The sequence below is a fragment of the Protopterus annectens genome, chromosome 4.part0 (assembly GCF_019279795.1).
Source record: "Protopterus annectens isolate FY-2018-M chromosome 4.part0, PAN1.0, whole genome shotgun sequence".
Classification (NCBI taxonomy): domain Eukaryota; kingdom Metazoa; phylum Chordata; order Ceratodontiformes; family Protopteridae; genus Protopterus; species Protopterus annectens.
In genome coordinates, this window is record NC_056733.1 from 523,286,777 (window position 1) to 523,309,046 (window position 22,270).

The 22,270-nt window shown below is 40.5% G+C and overlaps 1 protein-coding gene across 2 annotated transcripts in view; it reads right to left on the reverse strand.

Moving 5' to 3' along the window:
* The window catches only part of TPCN1 (two pore segment channel 1), a 1,721,246-nt gene that overhangs the window by 1,485,234 nt on the left and 213,742 nt on the right, over positions 1-22,270 (reverse strand). For both annotated transcript variants that reach the window (XM_044068445.1, XM_044068446.1), the window contains exon 2: positions 4,827-4,957. In XM_044068445.1, the coding sequence (XP_043924380.1) occupies positions 4,827-4,957 (131 nt within the window). The remainder of the gene's footprint in view (positions 1-4,826; positions 4,958-22,270) is intronic.

The window sequence follows — 22,270 nt, forward strand, 5'->3', positions numbered from 1 at the left end:
GGATCAGCAGTAGGATTTATGAAAAGGAATTTGTGAGAATCAGGTACTCTGTAGTACCAGTCTGGTTTCCTAGGAGCAGGGGGTAAAGTATCAGGGGTAAGGCTGGATTCCATAAAGACATCCTCAACAACTTCCAGGACTGGGGGTATTGCTAAAGGCCTATGTTGTGGCAAATCTAGAAATTATCTGAGTCTCTTTTTGGACTGAGGATAGTCTTGACATTCCCAATGGACATGCTCTCTTACGATATACAAGGTTTCATTAAAGGAAAAATCCTCTGGAGGAGAGGCAGAGGGAAAGGATTCCTCTGCATCAGAATCCTCATAAGCAAATAAGGGCATGTCTTCATAATCAGATACCTCAGAGTCTTCGGACTCTTGGTCTGTTGAAGCTGCAGGGGACTGATCTCTTTTCCTCTTAGCAGGGGAAGGCTGGCTTCCCCTAATCAGCAATAATAAGGTCTTCTGCCATTTTAAGCATTTGATGTTGTGGCAAGGAAGCAGATGCATGCGCTTTGGTCGCGGGTTTTCTACGAGTAGCGCGTACTCTTGGCCTTAGAAACTCGGTAGTTTTAGTCAGAACTGAAGACGTGAAAGAGGTCGTCTGTTTGTGTCGAACACTGGTAGTGTGAAGAACTTCCTCAGAAGCCAGTGCCTGCTCAGCAGCTCCGGACCCATCCAAGGCAGAGACATCTGCAGGTTCCATAGTCGAAGAAGAGTCTTGTGGCATACTGGACTCCGAACGGGTCTCAGTAGAGGCCTGTGAATCCACAGAAGCAGGCATCAGGGGCTGCGAATGCGCCTCACTGAGTACTGGTAAACTGGCAACTAGCTTAACAGAAGCATCGTCGGCAGTTTTGGACCTGTGTGGTCCGTCTCTGTCTTTATCCTTATGTTTTTTCGGACTATCGGTAGTCAGATGGCTTACCGAAGCCATTTCAGAATACGGAGATCGAGAACGAAAGTATTTAGCGACAATAAGGGCCCAATGACGAATGGTTCGGGCGTTGATCAAGGCACACAACCGACAGCGATGTACATCTTGGTCTGGGCATAAACAGGTGATGCAGTAAGAATGAAAACCTCGGTGTGGTATTTGCTTTCCACAGGCAAGACAATTGTTAACTTTTTCTGACATCGGTTAGAGCAAGAAAAAAGGATCCCCAATGGGGCACTTAGCTTTAGAAGACTTCAGGATGATTCAATTCGTAAACGAAAAACTCAGGTAGCGGCCGACCGGCACTCGTGCGAACTGCTTCTGCTTCGGGCTCCTCGGCAAGAAAGACTGATGTAATGGCATTGGCTGCCTGTTTTTATACCAGCAACTGACGCAGAAATACTAAGTCTCTGGTATTCGGGCCAACTGAGGGCTACTTGCAGCCAGATAACCCATGTGTAATGACTGCAACAGTGAAACACAAAGAACATCATTTATTACACACATCCCTGCAATGAATATGATCTTGTTTATTACATGCACCCCTGCACCCATCATGAACATGGGAACTACTCCCATTACTGTAGTGGTCATGACAGCTTTTTTTACCCTCACCACTGCACTGATCATGAACACTTACTGTATACACCTTTGCACTAACCAGGAATACGATTACTACACACCTCTGCACTGATCGTGATTATGGATACTGCTGACACCTCTGCAATGATTATACTGTGACTAGTATGTGTTGTTTCTGATCTGACATATTCACAAACCTTTACACTGATCATGGAATACTTACTTGCCCACACCTCTGAACTGATCATGAACATAGTTACTGTCAAACTCTCTGTACTAATCATAAACATGGTTACTAACCATACCACTGCAATGATCGTGTACATGGTTAATGCCCACAACTCTGCACTGATCACAAACATGTTGACTATCCATACCTCTTCACTGATCATGAACTCATTTTTTTGTCCACATCTCTACGAAAACTGCTACAATCTATGCATTTGTATGAGCAAGATAAGGTTACTGTCCACACATCTGCACAGTTAATCCACATGGCTTTGCAGTGATCATGATTATGACTGCTGACTACACCTCTGCACTGACCATCATAAGTTCACTGTCACAACTTTGCATTAATTATGACACTAGATACTAATGACACCTCTGCACTGAGCATGAACACAGTTATTCCACATACGTCTGTGATGATAATAAATACAGTCATTGGCTTCATCTCTGAGTTGGATCACGATTATGGTAATAATCTTTGCAATGATCATAAACATGTTTACTGCTTGCTTCTCTACACTTAAATTGAACATTGTTACTGCTCACATAACTACAATTTTCTAGATCGTGGTCTGTGCCTGCCAACTATCATTCACTCCACAAGCTCCCCTGCCACTGGGAATCCCAAGCTTGAAGGTGAGAGCCAACCAGAGGGCAGCATCATCCAGGAAACTATGGTGGCATCAGTGCCCACAGTTGCATCTACTAATGGAAGCTATGAAAGCATTTCCATTTAGGCCACAGCCACACACAGGATGGCTGGTTTGGACATTAAAAACATTGTGAGACGCTACAGTGCTCCCCTTATGTGTGCCTGTTATCAACTGCTCACTCAGTGGAAGCTACTATTACCAGCTTGGAAGTGCCAAGCCCAGGTTTCTATTTTTTACTGCATTCAGTATCAGTAAGCCTCTGCTTCCTGGTGATGTGCTCCAACCATAACTATCACTTCCTCTCACCAGGATGGGACAGCTGGTATCGGCTGCTCAACAACCTCCACCACCACCACTGCACACCTTCAGTGCGTGAGACATGAGGCACTATTTAAATTTAAATTGTATGGGATGCAGTTATGATTTATAGCTATGCCATGGAGCCAGTAATAATGAATGTGGTTATTGCTGACCTCTGCATGGATCATGAACCAGGTTACACACCTCTGTACTGATCATGAGCACAATTACACTCCACACCTCTGCCCTGATCATGATCACAGGTTTTTCGCCCACACCTCTGCACTGCCCATGAACAGGATTACTGTCATCAATCTGTGCCATGCACAATTACATTTTCTGTCACATTTCTGCACTGATCATGGTCATGTTTACCATCCACAGCACATCTTTGCACAGAGCAAAAAACACAGTTATTGTTTATATTACCTTGCATTCCAATCTTATATTTGTGTTTCTTGCAGACATCAACCTCCTTGTGCACTGAATAGCACGCTAAATGTGAAGGAGACACATTTAGTAGGAAAAACAGAGTAGAATAGGACCCATGGCATGCAGTACTGGAATGAGTGATGGAGAAGAACACCACATAAGCATAGACGAAGGCAGAAAGCAGGTGGAGAAAAAGTATACAGGAAAGGAGGCAGTGAATTAAAAGCATTTAAAGGCCAATTAGGATAATATTAACATTATGCATAAAGTATCAATAAAGAACCCATGGTAGATAATAGTATAAAGGCAGAAAAGGTGACAAGTCATATGACAACTGAATCAGTAATGATACAGATAAAAAGATGTAAAGTGAATGGGTGTGGGAAAGTAGTAGAGGACTGGGCAGGGAAAGGGAAATAGGTGGGTACAGACATAAAATATTAATAAAAAATAATGGCCTAGAAGTTGAGTAAAGGAGGAGAAGGATAAGGGCAGAAAGACAGATCAACGGAATACGCAGCTTATGAGATGTAGAAGGCACATGCCAAGTAGAATGAGATAGACTGAACAGAGTAGCAAAGGCAAATGTCAAGTTATACGGCTGAAGTACAAAGGAAGGCTGATGTGGACAGGTAAAAACAAAGATAAACGGGAAGTAAAAAATGCAGAATTATTAACCAAGAAGTAAACAAGACAGACATTGTTAGGAAGGTAGAAAACTAAAACAAAAAGGTAAGTGGAAACATTGCGACTATGTGAAAATTAAGTGCAAAAGGCTGAATAAAGGATGTGACATTACAACTGAAAAATAGACAATAGCAAAAGAGTACAAAAAACATAAGCAAAACATTAACTATACAAAGTCCAGACTGCACAGACAGTCTCTTCCTGCCATCAGGACAGCACAATGTAATTAGACCTCAATAATTGTTCCTCCTCTGCCTCCTGACTCATGTCTTTCAAAGCCTGTTCTGCTAAACACCTAAGCTAAGAACCTTATAATGGTCTCAGCTTCACTAAGCTGGTTTGTGACATGGAAAATAAAGTACTGCTGAGGAAAATGCACAATTATGACAAGGCTTTACATTCTTATAGCTGACTACCTCCCTGAACCCAACTTGTGCAGTGGCACAAAGACATACTTGAGACATGGGATGTTTGTATATTTGGTCTACTTTTCGTATTTCTTTTTCACCCACTTAAACTGTAAATAACCATAATTATAAAATGAGTCAAATAAATTTAGTTTGGCTGTTATGTAACAGCGACACATAGTCTAATTATGTAGTAAACAAGGCTCACCTTCATTTTATAAAAAGTTAACCTGAAAAGCAGTAAGGAATGGGAAACAACAAGAAAATGAGAGAAACGTACTCTGGGAATCTGACAACACAGCATACGCAAACAATGTACTATACTACGGAATGAGAAGGTTATATGAAATAGTGTCATCACATAAGAAAATTCTCTTTGAAAAAAGTTGTTAAAATAACTACAGAAAATACAAACAATACTGAAAAACATCCATTTAACAAATTAATATGCTGTAATATTTCAATACTGATGCATCCTGCCTGAGAATAAATAATGTGAAAACTCCAGCAATAGTCTAACTGATAAGACAAGCCAAAGGCACTAGCATGTTACCCTTCATGTAGAAATAAAACGCAAGATAACATCAGAAAATCATACCTGTAGGTATATGGCTGCCTCCTGGTAGTTCATATCCCAGCTGTGTTTATGGGAGCTGTGTTGTGCTCTATAGTCCTGCACGCCTGCAGTGGGGACTGGGGCACTGTTAATGATGTCGTAACCCCCTCCATCTGCAGAAGAAAAAAAGAAGTCAGGCTTCTCCATTTACAGTCAATATCAGCAGGGTCACTCAGAGGGGCAGATATCAAAAATGCAGGCAATGCTGCTTAACACTTTACTAGCCAGCTTGTGAATAAACATAAAGCAAAAAAAGTGCTGTATCCCAAAACAGCATGACATACCACAAGAATTTATCCTGGCATGCTTGACGTGTGTATATATTCTCTACAATATTACAAACTTAGTGTGTGTGTGTGTGTGTGTGTGTGTGTGTGTGTGTGTGTATATATCCTCTACAATATTACAAACTTACAAACTGGAATTGGGGACTGAAGTAGTATTTTCAGACACATTACCCTGCCTCAGAACCTCACTATACTTTTTGTTTAAGAGACTTCTATAATACCGCAACAAAATTAATGCATTTATTGTTTATATACAACTGAAGTATATAACAGAAATAATGATTCAAAACCAGAACGGAATGCAAAATACATCCTAAACAAATAAAATCATGAAGGTGCACTTCACATAAAATGCATATTTAAGTAGCAGAACATGTCAGACAATGTTCCAACAGGAAAACAACAGGGTGGTCTCATTAAAGCTACTTATCAGTACCTTGCAATACTTCCAGGGTGCTGTGTCAGTTGCAGCAGAATAGAATGAAAGCCATTCTTCGGTATAAAATTTAAGCAGGTACAAAGAACTAGTCTGTACTGCCATATAGCAGGCAATGGAGCAACGTGGGTCATCTGTAACTTACTCATTCCACAAAAGCATAGTGTTAATTCTATCAGCAAGACCTCTTCCCTTGAACCAAGTAAGAAAAAAATGACTACCAACGGCTATTGTCTGATACTTAATGCAGAAGGCTACAGCTCTGAGCAGTTAATGAGCTGCTATATCTGCCCAGCATATAGGGTTTGAGTCCTTCAATCTTCATTTGCCTCCTGTGTGACTCTTAAGCAGGTCATTTAACCAGACAGTGCTCCAGGGGGTCACCCCTAAAAAGGAACAATTAAGTTCACCATACCTCTCAATCTCTTAGTGTATGAAATCTGGACAAAGTCTAAAATAATGGGGGAACAAAGACCCGAAAATAGGGACATATTTGAAATATTGCTCTTATAACCTTAAAGAGTTGCTAGAATAATAAAAGTTGTGTTAGCACATCATTTTCTGAAGGGTGTGAAGTCTGAAACTCAAATGTATGCCCTTGTTTAGTCACTTCAATCCTTACTGATTTGCCAACAAACCACAAGTTTTATATGGAACAGAATAACACCAAAATTCAAAAATCTGGACAGCTGACAGGTATGGTGTCCACTGGGCTCACTTTGTCAATAAATGGGTAAAATAAAATTTATCACAATTTCAACTGGTAAGGTGCCAAAGGGGAACTGAAAACAAAAATGCTACCTTGATGCCCAATAAGACCAAACTCATTGCACTGAAATCAGCTTGATTATATAATGTTACAATACTATAGTCATCACACTATTAGTCTTAAAACTGTAATGCAGGCTATACTGGAAGAGAGAAGCAATTGAAAAAAAATCAAGGGTTGCTAGCACTGATAAAATAAAGTGCAGCTTTAAGACATCAGCTTCAGTATTGTGATTCAGTCCTAACAAAGACAAAATAGCTTCCAATAAATGACAGATGTACTCTTCCTGTTAGCTTCCGCAACCCACAAACTAATGTACCAAGATGTCTTCATCTTCTCCACCAGGCTTGCTAAAAGAACCACTCTCTGCAACCTTCAATCTCAGTCCTCCCTATATCTCTGTACATCAGTCAAAAAGCTCCATGTCACTTGTGACAATGTGAGGTATTGTCAGCTATGCCAGGAGAAGTAGGGCAGTGGATGTGTAAAATATGCCAGCACAGCTAGCTGGAATTTTGTAAAGAATTGTATGTCATTTGTATATCAAAATGATTTATACAGATGCTTATGTTGAAAATGTATTTGTAAATTTGATTGTGTTAAAACTGTATCAACAGTGTGTCCTGCTGGACAGAGGAAGAACTATACATGTAATAATGTCACTGTTGAAATGTATATATGTTAACAGAGGATACTGGAAGAGTAGAGGTTAATCACAGTCCAGCTGCAGCTAACTTTGAAAAATGTTCTGAAATTAAATTACTGGGCCTGGGCCATAAAGATGTTCACAGTTTTGAATGAAGCCAAAGATGCAATGTCTGTAAGAAGTATGGTTTGTTAGTCTCTGTAGGAAGAGCAGACTTATTAAAATTGTTTTACAGCTTCCAGATGCTGCAATAAACTTTGGCAAAGCATGAGATATGCATTGTAACGTGTGTTAAATCCTGGCAGCTTCTACCTGAAGGACTAGTATGGGAAAGAATAGTTGTGTAAAATATTACCATAACCACAGATGTCCTCTTCCATGCTGCAGTATTCCTGGTGTGGGCTCCTATACAAAAGCTTCAGCTTGGCTGTTGCAGCTGCATGGGACGTCACATGTAGGGCCACAAACCAGGGACCTTAAGTATGACGTCTGCACGCACAATCCTCAGAACTTGAAGCTAAGCAGGCAAAGTAGATGGCCCAACAGAATAGGCTGCCAAAGGTGACATGTATAAGGCCCAGGGTCTCTTCTGTAACGGAGAGAGGCATCAGGGAGCAGTTAGACTGGCAAAGTCTGTGAGGGGGAATGGTGGGTGGGAAGGAATACTGCACCATGGAAGAGAAGGACATCTATGGTTATGGTAAGATTTTACACAACTATTCTATGTCCTTCTATTGCTATGTTGCAGTATTCATGGTGTGGGGGAGTACCACAGCTTAGTTTGATGAAAGGGTGGCAAAAGCAGAAGATGATTCCACAAAGCTTTGTAGGATTGCCCTGGCAAATCCTGCGCATGCCTTGGAGATTTGGTCCAATTTGTAATGTTTGGTGAAAGTGTGGATAGTGGACCATGTAGCTGCTTCCATAATGGAAGCAGAGTCCATGCCTTTTTGGAAGGCCTTGGAAGTGGCCACTGCTCTTGTGGAGTGTGCCTTAACCCCAAGTGGAGGGGTTTTTCCATGGTGCGACTAGCAGAAACAGATTGCCTTTCTAATCCAGGATGCAATGGTCTGTTTGGTGACCGCCTTGCCCAATGCCCTGGGGTGGAAAGATACAAAGAGTTGTTTGGATTTCCTAATGTCTTTAGTCTTGTTGAGGTAAAATCTCAGTTGCCTGAGTACATCTAGGGAGTGGAGTATCCTCTCTCCTTGGTTAGTGGGAGAGGGGAAAAATTGGGTAGGTGAATGGATTGATTTAGAGAGAAGTCATTGATGACCTTGGGCATGAAGGAGGGGTTAGTTCTTAGTGTGACCCTGTCCCTATGAAAAATGGTGTAAGGAGAGCATGCCATTAAGGCTTGTAGCTCGGAAACCCTTCTGGCCGAGGTAATAGCCACTAACAGTACTGTTTTCCAAGTGCAAAACTGTAGAGTGGCTGTATAAGCTGGTTCAAAGGGGAGCTGGGTGAGTTTTTCCAGGATGAAGTTCAGGTCCCATGGAGGAGGGATAGGCTTCTTAGGTGGTCTGATGTGTAAGATCCCTTTAAGGAAAAGTTTCACATGTAGCCTGGCTAATAAGGGAGGCTCTAGAGGTAAGCAGGCTGATAATGTGCAGAGGTGCACTTTCACTGATGATTAGGAAAGTCCACCCTTTATAAGTTGACACATATATGAAAGGACTAGGGGGGTGTCAGCCTCATAAGAGTCCCTTTCCTGTCCCAGACGCCACTGAGTAATTCTTTCCCATTTAGCAAGGTATGCTTTTCTAGTAGTGGGTTTCCTGGCCTCCTTCAGGACTGATAGCACGTCCTCTGAATAGTGGTGTCTGAATGGGGTTAGTAATTTATCACCTACAGAGTCAGGGATAGCATTTGCAAGTGTGGGTGTAGGAGAGTTCCTTTGTCTTGTGTCAGAAGGTTCACCTTGTGGGGTAACTTGCAGTGATTGCCCTTGGCTAAATTGTGTAGAAGGGGGAACCAGTGCTGCCTTGGCTAGTAGGGAGTCACTAGCAAGATTTTTGGTTTGTCCTTCCTGATTTTCAGAAGGACTTTCTGAATCAGAGGGAAGGGGGGGGGAGGTGTAAAGGAACTTCCCCTCCCAGGTGAAACTGAAGGGGTCTACTCTCCAGGTTTGGGGGGAGTAAGTCTTTGTGCAGAAGGTCTGCAGCTGCCTGTTCTGGTGGGAGGCAAACAGGTCTATTTGTGGAGTGCCCCACCGGTGGACTATGTCTAGGAAGGCCGTCCTGTCCAGCATCTATTCATGTTGTGGAGAGGATGCTCTGCTCAGAAGGTCTGCTTGCTTGTTGTCCTGCGAAGGAATGTAGCTGGCTTGCAGGGACAGGTTGTGCTGGGATGCTAGGTCCCAAATTAGTAGGACTAGCCTGCACAATTGGTATGCCTTGGTACCTCCCTGTTTGTTGATGTACCACATTACAGTGGTATTGTCTGTCACTATCAGAAGAGGACCTGGTAGCAGTAGGGGTAGGAAGGTCTGAACAGCTAAAATAACTACTGGCATCTCCTTTACATTGATGTGTTTGGTTTTCATGGGAGGTTGCCACTGGGCTTGGACTCTGTAAGAGTGCAAGGTGGCTCTCCAACCTGATTCTGAGGCATCTGTATGCAATATTTGTGTGGGTTGTGGGGGCTGTAGTGGAAGCCCCGGGTTTTGTTGTACTTGTTGGATCCACCAAATGATTTCCTTCTTTAAACAGGGAAGAAGGAGAATAATTTGTTCCAAGTGACTCTGGTGTTGTGACCAGATATTTTTGAGAGCAAGACTTCCTGGAAGTGAGACATTAGAGATAGAACCTTGTCCTCTGGGAGAAAGGCTTTCATCCATTTTGTACTGATTCTGCAATCTAGGAATAACTTGTCCTTGTCTGGGTTCAGGGAGGACTTCTTGAGGTTTGGGGTAAACCCTAGAGTATGTAGAAGGGACATAGTGAAGTGTAGCTGTCTTAAGAGGGAATTTTCGGACTGTGCTAGGATAAGGATGTCGTCCAGATATGGGTAAATCTGGATTCATTGGGTCCTGCAGAAGGCAATGGCTGGAGCTAGGCACTTTGTAAACACTCTTGGGGCAGTGGATAAACCAAAGGGCAAGGCCATAAATTGGAAGTGCAAGGATGGGCCAGAGAAATGCAGGAAACGTCTGTGTGAGGCCCTGATGGGAATGTGCCGGTAAGCATCTTTTAGGTCCAAGGTGACCATGAAAGCATTTGAGGGTATGAGGGGTAAGAGATTGGGAAGTGACAGCATTTTGAAGGAGGGTACCTGCAGGTAAAGGTTTAGGAAAGAGAGATCCAAAATGGGTCACCAGGGCCCATCTTTTTGAGGGACCAGGAACAGACGGGAGTAGAATTCCTTTCCTTCTTGACCTGTGGGAACTGGCTCTATTGTGCCTTGTTGCTGCAGGTCTGACAGAATTTGTGGAAGGAGATGGCATTGATTTTTTTGGGGAAATGGAATGCCCTTCCAGGGGGGAATATGTTTCCAGAATAGAAAGTATCCTTTTTGAATAATGGTTAATACCCATTTGTCTGTGGTGATTTTTTGCCAGAAGGGGAGACAGTGGGTAAGGCGAGCTGAGAGGGGCAGATGGGCAAGGCAGTCACGCATTATTAGAACCTCCCCTGTCCTGAAAGGATTGTCTAGGCTGAATAGGTGGGCCTGGATGAGAAATGTCTTCTAGTTCCTCTTCTGGGTCTGGAGGAGGAAGCATCAGAATGTGGGTTATGCCTAACAAAGGGAGTCTTAGCCGGGTAGTTCCTATAAAATTTGGGTATAGGGGATATGAGGAGATGTTTAATATCCTGTAATTCTTTGCTTTTTTCTTACAGATTCTTACATAGGTCTGCAGACTGCTTTCCAAAGAGGAAGTTGTGATCCAGTGGGGCGTCCATGACTTTGGACTTGAAGTCCTCTGACAGATTCTGTAGTCTAAGACAGGAATATCTCCTAAGGACAGATGCTGCAGCATGAGCAGAAGCTTCTGCAGCACTGTAGCTGCATCTTATGGACTGTCTAGCCACTTGTAGTGCTAAGGACAATTTGGAGGAGATATCCGTTTTAATGGGACTGTCAGGAATTGATGCCAGCATAGCGGTGGCTTGGGATACTAAGTCCAGGGCATACTTGGTCATGTGTGTTTGACAGTTAATGGCTCTGAAGGCCAAAGTGGAGGAAGTGTACACCTTCTTGCCTATCCTATCCATGGATTTGCTATATTTATCCATGGGCAATAGGGAGTCAGAAGATAACAACCTAGATTGTTTATCAGGGGCAGTGTCAATCACTGCTGGGTCTGCTAAGGGTGGCTTTATGAGGATTTTTTGTTCCTCTGGCACCTTGTAGAACTGGTCATGGCACTTAGGTGTCGCAGGTTGTGAGTCAGGTGTTCTAGAGGCTGCAGTAAAGGTATCCAAGTATGCAGGAAGAACAGGGGGTACAGCTTCAGGGGAGGGGGACTCCACTTGCAGCAATTCAAAGTATCTTTTTTGGGATTCTGTCAATTGGGAAGTATCCCATTTGAAATAGTCTTTCATTTTGGTGATGGTTTCACCAAATGTAATGTCTTCAGGTGGAGAATCCTCTTCCACAGAATCCTCATCAGGAGAATAATACTCCTTGGGAGAAGCAATCTGGGATGCATAAGAGATGGATTAATCCGAGGAAGAGTAGGTAGATTCATGTTCTTCTTCCTCAAGGAGGGGGGCCATGGGAATGGAAGAAAGAGAGGGAGGCCTAGGGCTTAGCAGAGGCAATGTAGTTGGGGGTGAGGCAGAAGGCCTAAGGGCCATAAATGCCTGCATAAATGAAGAGGTGAAGGCCTCTCAGTCTGGAGGACCTTCAGAAGCAGGCATGTGTTTTGTTTTCTGCTTCTTTTTGGTTGGAGTTAGTCTAGAGCTGGGTTTGGCAGCAGCTATATCTGAGGTCTGGATCCCGGTCAAAGGAACCACCAAATATGGTTCCCCCTTGACATTGACAGGCGTCAGTATCTGAGAAAGCTCCGTGGACTTGCTGGTCATCGGCTGTGCATTGGCCTCTGCGAGGGAGGTCGATGGAGCCGACGGATCTGCCAAGTGCTCCTCAACTCTTACATCGGTAGTTGGTATGGCATCCAGGTGCGAAGCGGCAGGCGATGAAGGCCTAGGCATCTTGGCCTTCTTATGCGGAGGTTCTTGGGCAGCCTCCGAAGCGGGATCCATCCTGACAGCCAGCCGTTTGAGGCATTGGTTTTCTAAGTAAAGGTTTAAAGCTGCCAGACAACTACATAAGGTCTTAGGCACAAAAGAGTTACAAATAGGGCAGGCGCTATGGTCGCGTTCCCTACCTAAGCAGAAAACGCATTTGTCATGAGCATCCTTATGGGGAATTTGGAGCCCGCATTGGCACTTTCCCTTTTTTCCTGACATCAGCTGAAAGCGACAACAACCAAGCCTAAGCAATGCAAAAGACAGGTAAAAAAATTGGAAATGCAAAAACCCAACAGGTTACTTTTCTATAGTCGACCAGACATCTAAAGACCGATCTTACGATGCAAAGTCGTCTGCAGCTGAAAAGTTCTGAGGATTGTGCATGCAGACATCATACTTAAGGTCCCTGGTTTATAGCCCTACATGTGACGTCCCACACATCTGCAACAGCCAAGCTGAAGCTTTTGTATAGGAGCCGACGTATGAGTCACCTGAAGGCAGGAAATCCCACACCAAGAATATTACAACAAAGGAATAGAAGGACATCCAAAAGTCATATGACCAGATGTGTGTGATGTCATTCTGTAAGCCAGCTCTGTAATGATATTTTAATACTAGGTGAGACTGAAGTCTCAGAGCAGTCTGTTTTTGTAACCGGACAAGGAAGGACCCCCTCACCTACTTCACCTTGCCTTGCTCTAGCAAGTGAACCAGGGAATAGTAATTCTTTAGATCAGTCAGGAAAATAAAATGAGATTAATTAAGTACTGTTTTTCTGTATCTGTGTGAATCTATTCATCTGTGTTATTTTAATATTTCCTGTGACTGAAACTCTGGTATTTATTGTAAATAGATATATAGTATTTTCATGTTCTTTTATTAATCATTATTAAATATATTTAAACTTTTCATTATGGTTGGTCCTTTAGAGAAAATATTAAACTTTGAGAGGACTTAAATCTATTCGGTGACACTGTGGCCACTCATGAAAGCCTTACTGCATTGGCCAAACATTATTATTTGTATCAATATGAATTTCACTCAGTATAATTGGGTACCCTTGTAAGAAACTTAAGAGTGGCTGGTGGCAGTGTAATACCTTATAGTCTGGGCAGAAGGGGCATAGCCAGTAAATCTTTGCCAGCCTTTCCCAGGTGTGTGTGTGTGTGTGTGTGTGTGTGTGTGTGTGTGTGTGTGTGTGTGTAAACCAAATCTCAAACAGTGTGCGCCAGCTGCTTGGAGCTGGGACACGAAGCACTGGTTTCACAGAGAGAGAGAGAGTGGTGGAGGACTTGGCTTGGACACTCAGCTGAGGACTCAACTCTATAACTGTGGCAGTGGGGAGTCTTATTCAGGATCAGCCCTCGGACTGAGTGTGTTCCCTGTATACTCTTAAGGGAAACTGTGCTTGATGTAGAGAGCTGCATCTGGAAATACTGGGTGCATCCATTTTTGTTCTAAGTAAATGTCCCTCTCCAGTGTCAGTGGTGAAGATTCAGGCTCTTTAATTACTGGCCCAGAGAGAGGATGTCACATCACTGACCTCAGCTTCTCTGTAATGGCACCTCATACTTGTGAACAACTCTCTGAAGACCTGCAAGACACCACCAACTTCCCCAAATTCAAGCAACTATGTAGGAAATATCTATTCTCAGAATTTACCTATAACGGCTTCCCTCCTCAGGGTATCACCTTAAAATGAAAATGACAGTCTCAATTATGTCCTTACTACCTTTTATTCATTGTTATTTTCCTCACAAAGGCACCTACCTGTATGCTACCAACCTAACTTATCTTCTGACCTCCTCATTCCTTCACCCCCCCTTCCCCACCTAGCTCCATCTCCTCCAGCACCACCATATCCACAAATATTTTACAGCAGGACTATTGTAGATATCGTTGTACATAGCTTGGTACTAACCAGTTGTTTTGAATCAAATACTGTCTTATTTTTAAAGCTTGACAAAACCTTGCTCAATATAAAATGCAAGCCAGATGTCTGCATTTGATTTATACACTTGTTTTGTATACTGCTGCTCTTATACTGCGTTATCACCCAGGCTAGCAGAAACAGTCCATCAGGACCAGAGCTAGATCAAAAGGGTCTTTGCTGTCTTTAGGTATTACAGCCACCACAGCATTTTTCCTCTTTCTCTCTCTTCCTTGTTGCTCCACTCTGGTCAATAAATGGGAAATAAATAAACTGCAGGAAAAATGGGACCAAAATAAGATAACAGTCAATGATGAACAACAGCCTTTAACTATTGTTAAACAGGAATTGTGCTGTAAGGCACAAAGGACTGTTGTCCTCTAAGCAGATCCAGGTGAAAAAAGCCATCATGAGATATAAAGATCAACAACACTCGATCCATCCATCCACACATAAAACACAGAAGAATAAAAAATAATTAAAGTGAAGCTTGACTCTGAGGCATACAGGGATAAAGGCTAGACTATGACCAAAGTGCCCAGAGTTTTAATAGAAGTTCAAGCACTGGACGTGACAAGTAGCAAAGATAGGAGTTAACAATTACCACTGTCTCATCTTCCTGGGCAGGGGAGTCTGGTTGGCTCCTTAGCAATGTGCAGTTGCAGTCTTTCAGATAACAAACTTGCAACCATTAACCAGGGACATGAATCTGACATATCAAGCTAGTGACAGTAGCTTTCATTAGAGAGTGGTTGTAAGCACTCTCCCATACAGGAAAGGCAAACAGACCCTTGTTGTGACACAAGCACTCAAGCAAACAAATGATGAGACTAAAGTATAAAAAGAAACATCTTCACTGCTCACATCTATGCAAGCAAGAGCACAAACTCCTTTGAATGTCTGGGGAATGGCCCCTTCCTGTCAGCTCTCACCTCTGTGCAGCCGCTGAGGGCTCCCAAAGTGGCAGGGAATCAAATGTACTCGTGACTAGCAAGTAGAAAACCTGACAGTAAACATGAAGGGAAAAATGCAACACACAAAATCACAGTAAAGAATGCAGAGGTTTAGAGAATACATGGAATCCATGATCATAAAACTTTACTAAGGTACTTAACTAAGCACTGTCAAAAAAAACACAGTTTGTCGATATAGCATTTAAAAGCATAATGATAAATGAAAATAAAGTAAAAAGCACACATCAAACTTTATAAAAATAAAATTAAAATAAGTTGATAAGTTAATGTGTATTCATATAGAAGATTACTAGATGGATTAAAAGAAACTCTCCTTTATAAATGAAATAAAAAATCTTGTAAAATATTAGGTGCACCCGTAAGTACCTCAGGTTGCAGGGTGATGGAGGAAAGCACAAAGCTTTGGTTCTCTGTTCTCTCACTAACACCACAGACAAGACTTACTGATATAACCTCACAGGAAAATAGATATCCCATCTTCACCTCTTGAAGCAAGGACCATCTAAAGTAATGTTATGCCCATCTTGCAGGCTGGGGCTGGCAGAGATTATCAGACAGCAGAATACTGCTGCTAAGAAAAACTCTAGTGTTTACTTCTGAAAGAGGATTAATAAAATGAAATACAACACATAGACCAGGAAAGGCAGTCTCCATGTTTTCAGGTAGAATGTAGAAAAGACAACTGCATTTTTTTTACTTTCAATTAACATGGAGGCTTAGTGGTGCATTTTTAAGTGACCAAGAAGACAACCGTCAAGGAAACTGATGTTGAACACTTACTTGAAAAACAGGATACTACTCCAGATGGATGATATTCCACAAAAGGCTGCATCATCAGGAATGGGTGGTCTTTGTACCAAAACACAGGGAAAACAAACAGCTCATGTCCAATTGCAAATGTATTCAACAGCAAATTAGGGTGGGTTAAGTCACCTTATATGGAACTTCAGAAAGTGCAAAGCATACCTTAAGTCCAGGATACTGTATCGAAAATCCACAAAAGACAAAGCACTACACATTCCTTTCAAACAACATAGAGACTGTGGTAAACAAGGAATATAAGGCTGCCATTAGTAAAAGAGAAATCTGAACATTTTTAAAAACTACAAGCTTCATGCACTACTAATTCAAAGATGTTCTAAAATGGACACAGCTGCTAAGAAACATGTTAAGTACTCCATGCATTAAACAATACTTTAGAACTCTTGGATATAAATCTAGAAACACAAAGAAAACCATATTAACATGTTTCCACTCCTAAAATCAACAAGCTAAAGCAGACTGAATGCTCCTATGTATCACAACAACGACTGGAAATTCACCTCCTCTGAAACTTTAAACTGCATCCAGTTGGGAACTGAAGCAATGCAAACTATGTGTAGGGGAAGGAAGAGAGACTCACACTCAGGTGACAGATTCTTTCCTAAATTGTACAGGATACTGATTCTCCTGCAAAACAGCACATTAAACTGCTTCTACTCTGAAGGAAAGATTCCACCCTGTGTAAGAAGTAGCTCTTCTCTAAAGGTGGTTATAACATTCAGCAGAGTTACAATTCAATGTCATTACTAAGCTTGGTAGACTTCTTGGTGATTCTGATGTGCAGATAAGTGTACCAATCTCCATAGAACATATCCAGTCTCCTTCTAACATGCAATGAAGAACAGACACAGTGCAACTATTCAAAAGGCTTATTTTCGGATGAAGGTGTTTAGGTCACCAAAATTCTGAATTTATCCATTAGGCTATTTATTTATTTTTATTTATTATTTATTTAACATTTGTTAACCAGGAAAGTCCGACTTGGAATAAAGTCAATTTTCACCAGAGGTCCGGGGAGAAACACTCCAGACGCATGTGTTTGTAACGTGGGAGAAAACCGGAATACCCGGAGAAAACCCACATGAATGTAGGGAGGACATGCAGACTCCGCACAGAAGGTACTCCAGCCGAGAATCGAACAGGAGAACCTCTTGCTGTTAGGTGACAACACTACCGCTGCACCACTGCACCGTCCATAATATTTGTTTAAGTTGGCACAAAAAAGAAACTAAAATAAAATATTTATCCCTTCTTGTCTGATGTGACCTCTTTGATAGCTCTTTTTCTTTAACAGGCTTAATAGCTCCTTTCTTCCTCCTTGCTTTGATAGAATAGGATAACTGACAAGTCCAATGATGGAATCAAGGGAATATGAGGAAGTTGCATATTCTCCTGGAAATTATTTGCCTGACCTATCTGTCCTTGGTAATTTTTTTAAAAGTCTTCAGGTGAAGGGAAAAACTGTCCTGACTGGTCCTAGAATGAGGCACTCAGGCAAGGCCTCAAGACTGTTGATATCTAGCCTAGAACTGGTCGCAGCCCTCTAAGAGACTGCCAAGAACCCTAACCTTTGGGTCAATGACCCTTCTGAAAACTGGACTGAAGAAATTGATTCTTACAGCACTTTCCTGTTGCTGATGATGTCTGTCACATCTGAAGCTCAAAAATAAAGGAGACTCCAGAAATACTATTTTCTGTGACAGTAATTTATACAGACTGTTGAACAGAAAAAGAAGATTAAATAAATTATATAAGACTTATCAATCATTTTGCTACAATTTAAATGCGGTCTCAAACCAGTTGAGCCAAGGGCTAAAGGTTAAAAAGAAAAATTATTTAACTTACTTAATTAGCACTAAAGACAATAAGAAGCTATCTTATAAATATGTGAACACCATTCAAAAGATGAGTATTACACTTGGTTCCCTTATGGTCAGTGGCACTTTAATAACTATATTCCTAAATGTGAACAAGTATCTTTTAATTCCTTATACTTCCTTATTCTCCCTTCTTTACTTACTTCCTCACTGCTATATAATTCTCTTTCCTGACCTTCTCTCTAAATATACCATAAGCCTGTGTTTCTCTCACTTCATATTGCAATTCCTATTTGTATTAGACTAACTTACCTTTAATTTCTCTACAAACTGTCTTAACACTTCTCTAAATATTAAATGATTGTCATATACCTTATCGATTTTTAACCAATGTTTTTATATTATGTCTCATTTGTTATAACTATGTAAACTGCAGATGTTTTTGTCTTATTTTTGAGGATTGCAAAATTATTGTTCTTAAAATGTTTTGTTATAATTTGGAGCTTTTCTCACTGGGTCTTTGCTGAAAATGGGCTTCTATCCACTCTTGACTTTCCCAGTAATCAAATGTCAGTAAATAAATAAATAACATCAGTAGTTGATATTGCAGAAAAACTCATACCTTGCCAGCATACGTTACAACAGTATAACTGTTCATAATTTTCCGATTCTGAATGAAGTAACAGTCCTGTGACTACACGTGAAGATGCAATCTATGCTCTAAGTATAGTTAAAGATCAAGTTTGAAGGAGTGATCATATGTGAGCAGAAGTCTTATCATTTTCCTGATTGCATCCTTATGCTTACAATTGCTTATTTGTCCCTAAAATAAACTGTTTCTTATAGGCATTTCCTTTAAAATTTAACTTTTAAAACAACCAAGAATTACAGAAACAAAACACTGGATATCTGCCATCATACTCTTTCAGTCAATACAATTATAAGTAATTCTTTATCTGCCAAAGTGTTAATTTAATTAGCAGTTTGGCAGAAAGCTAACTGTTCACAATTATTTAACAAATGGTAATATACCCTGTCCTTTCATATTATTATGTCTTTGGGGGGGGGGGGGGCAGTGTCTGAAAGCTTAGCTGCTTTCTGTGTGGATGCCAAAATGCATCTTCAAAATGCTCTGAACATCCCCACTGAAAGTATGTGACAGTAGACATTCAGTGTTCCAATAACTGGGCTCGACGTGACAGAAATTACATTTCACACGAACAAGTCCTTTGAACTGAGAACTTTGATACGCATCCAATAACTATTTCAAACCATGCACCAATAATTACTAAGATAAAAATGCAGGGTAATGAGGTCAAAATGAGACACTGGCACTTCCCCACCTACCTGTTAAAAAAGATAAGAATTTAAGGAATGGATAGTGGAAATTAACCGGGGGTTATTAGGGAAGATAGAAAGTACTCCAGAAGTTATAGCTAGTGAGTGAGATAAAATGAAAGTGGGGTTTAAAAATAGGGAAGAAATAAAATAAAGAGAGACCTGTGTTAAAAAGTAATAAGAATTATTTACAGGAACCTATAAAGGTTAAAGTATTACAAAATAATACGAAGCTCACAGAACAAGAGAAGGTGCAATTGCACAGTGCTAAAGAGAAAATAAGGGAGTACCCGGATGATATGCATGAGTTTAGAAAGACTGTCATTAAGTAGCTTTTTTTTTGATAACTCCAAAGCACAAAAAACATTTGGTACAATGACTTAGGCAACAAAAAGTAGAAAGGGCTGTTGCCAAGCTGACAGACACTTTAACAAAAAAAAAATAACCACAGACCCTGTAAAGGTATTAGAGATATTCTGGAAATCTAATGAAAATTTGTATAATGCACAGAACAGGGGAATCAAGAAAAAGCAAACATGGAAAAATGTATGGAAGACCTAAACATACCAAGGTTAAAGGTAGATGAGGCTCAACAACTAACTGTCAAGATACGATAAGAAGAAATAAAAAGGGTGATATACAACAAATCTACAGGAAAGTCTCCAAAAATAGACAGTATTCTAGTGGTAGTTTAGAAGTTAGGAGGAGGGAAGACCGTGATAAAGATCTGTTTTTGTTTTAACAGTATTTTAAAAGGAGGGAAGGCACCAGCATCCTGGAAAAAAGCTGTAGTGGCAATAATACCTAAAGAGGATAAAGACCCATCTGATCCAGCTTCATATAGACCCATTTCAATTCTAAACCACATTATAAAGTGTTAATGTCTACAACGGCTAAAAGAATTGCAAATGTCATGCAAAAAATGACAGATATGGATCTATGTGGTTTTGTGGAGGGAAGGCAAACATTTAACAACATTATGGAACAATGATGATCCAGAAGAAAGCAGAATGCAAGAAAATATAGCTGTTATTGGTTGGTCTTGATGCAGAGAAAGCATTCTAACAGAGTAAGCTGGGATTTTACGAGGACGGCAATGGAAGCATTTGCATTTCCTGATACAATAATAAGCCTAATTAGAAGGCTATATGATGATCTGAAGGCAAAAATCAAAATGGGAGGCTTCTACTCTGTTAAGTTGTGTATGAACACAGGAACCATGCAGGGGTGTCCTTTTTCTTTTTTGCTATTTGTATTATATTTAGAACCACTGGCAAATAAAATAAGGGAATCAGAAATTCAGAGATATAATTGGTATAATGTTCAAGAAAAGTTGGCTTTATTCAGACATGACATTATTTAGTACCTGATGGAACCATAAAAGGGGTCTATATTATAAAGTCGAACAACCAAAATATCAACTTACCTTTGATCGACACCTAAATGTTGAAGCTGCACTTTATCAAACGGCTAAATCATCGATTTCTTTCCAAGGGAAAGAAATCGGTTGGCCGTTCTGTTACATCTGCCCTTTTCCCAACTGTAGTGCAATCTTGGAATTAGTATATTTAGTTAGGGGGTGTGGGGGCCAAGCCCACCCACTTAATAGTGCTTATTTTAATGTGGTGTCCGTTGTTGGCCTACCAATTTCTTTGCATTGGAAAGAAATCAATGATTTGGAGTTTCAATGAAGTGCAGCTTTGAGATTTAGGAGTCGATCAAAGGTAAGTGGACATTGTGGTTGTTCAACTTTATAATATACACCCCATAAAAGGCCATCTCAGTGTTGTGGAATATTCTGAGACTGTTCCGTTTTTTTTTACGTAAAATTAATGAAGATAAAACAAAAGCTATAGCTATCAACTATGTACACACACATGAATTGGTCCAGCAATACCCATGTTTATGGGGACATAAAATAAAGCAGTTGGGACCATATATTAAAAAAGATTCGGTTATGGCAGCCAAGGATATGTGGGAAGAGACTAAACAAAAGATCATACAAAAATTCAGAAACTGGAAGCCCATGCATATGCACATGGCTAGAATGATAAAAGCAGTAAAAATGTTTTTAGTCCCTTTAGTTTTATATACCAGTCAATTATATTTTTATCAATCAGAGGAGAAGTTGTGGATAGCAATTATTAAAGAGTTGAAGGATTTAATTTGGGAAGAGTGCAAAAGTCAAGTGGGATAAGCTGATCTTCCCGACAGAACAAAGATCAAAATCTAAACCAACTATACCTGAAGTAGTGAAAATTGTAACAGAGAAAAAAGAAAACAAAGTGGGATCTTTAGAAGAATGTAGGAGTAAATTACAGAGAAAAAATGGAGAACAATACATGCAGAAAAAAAAGTTTTGGAGAAGGAATGAGGTTTAAAGGAAGGCAGGAACTGAATAATATATGTAACGTTCCCTAGATTGTAAGATATATAACAATATATGTGATGTATAATGTTTATAAATGTGAACTTGTTAATATGGGCTTATTATGTTTATATACATAAAAAAGGTCCAAAACATACATTGTGAAGCAGTAGGAAACACTTTCAGCCAGCCAAACTCTTCAGTCCAAGCTGTTTTTATTCTTCCAAAATACACTGTGAAGCAGTAGGAAACACTACCAGTCAGCCAAACTCTTCAGTCCAAGCTGTTTTTATTCTTCCAACATACAAAGACACAGACTGACCGCTTTAATCCCCAGAAACTGGGGACTTCATCAGAATTCAACTGCACTCCATAGTACAGCCTTTAAATACTGTTAAAATTAAGTGATGTCATCGCCCTTCACAATCCTTTAAAGATACAACTACCTTAATGCTCAAATGAAATGCACTACAAACACCTTTTGACACAAGAACATTTTAACAAACATCATTTGTAAAAAAAGAACTTTTCAAATTCTAAGACATTCATCAAATGTAAACTTAAACATTGTTTAAAATAAAAAAATCAACCACATTTTATCCATTGACAGCTTTAAAACATATATATAGTGTGTAGTTGAACCACTCCCCCCCCACACACACACACAGACTAAGATACGCAGTACTTATGAGGTAGCTTTCCTCACTAATATTGGTTTTAAGGATACCATTTCATTAAGACCTGGTACATGGGTCGCAGCTGGTTTTATTTGCCATTTAATTTCCCTTTCCTCTATATAATTCCTGTAATCTCCCCCTCTAGGATTTGGTCTTACTTGCTCCAC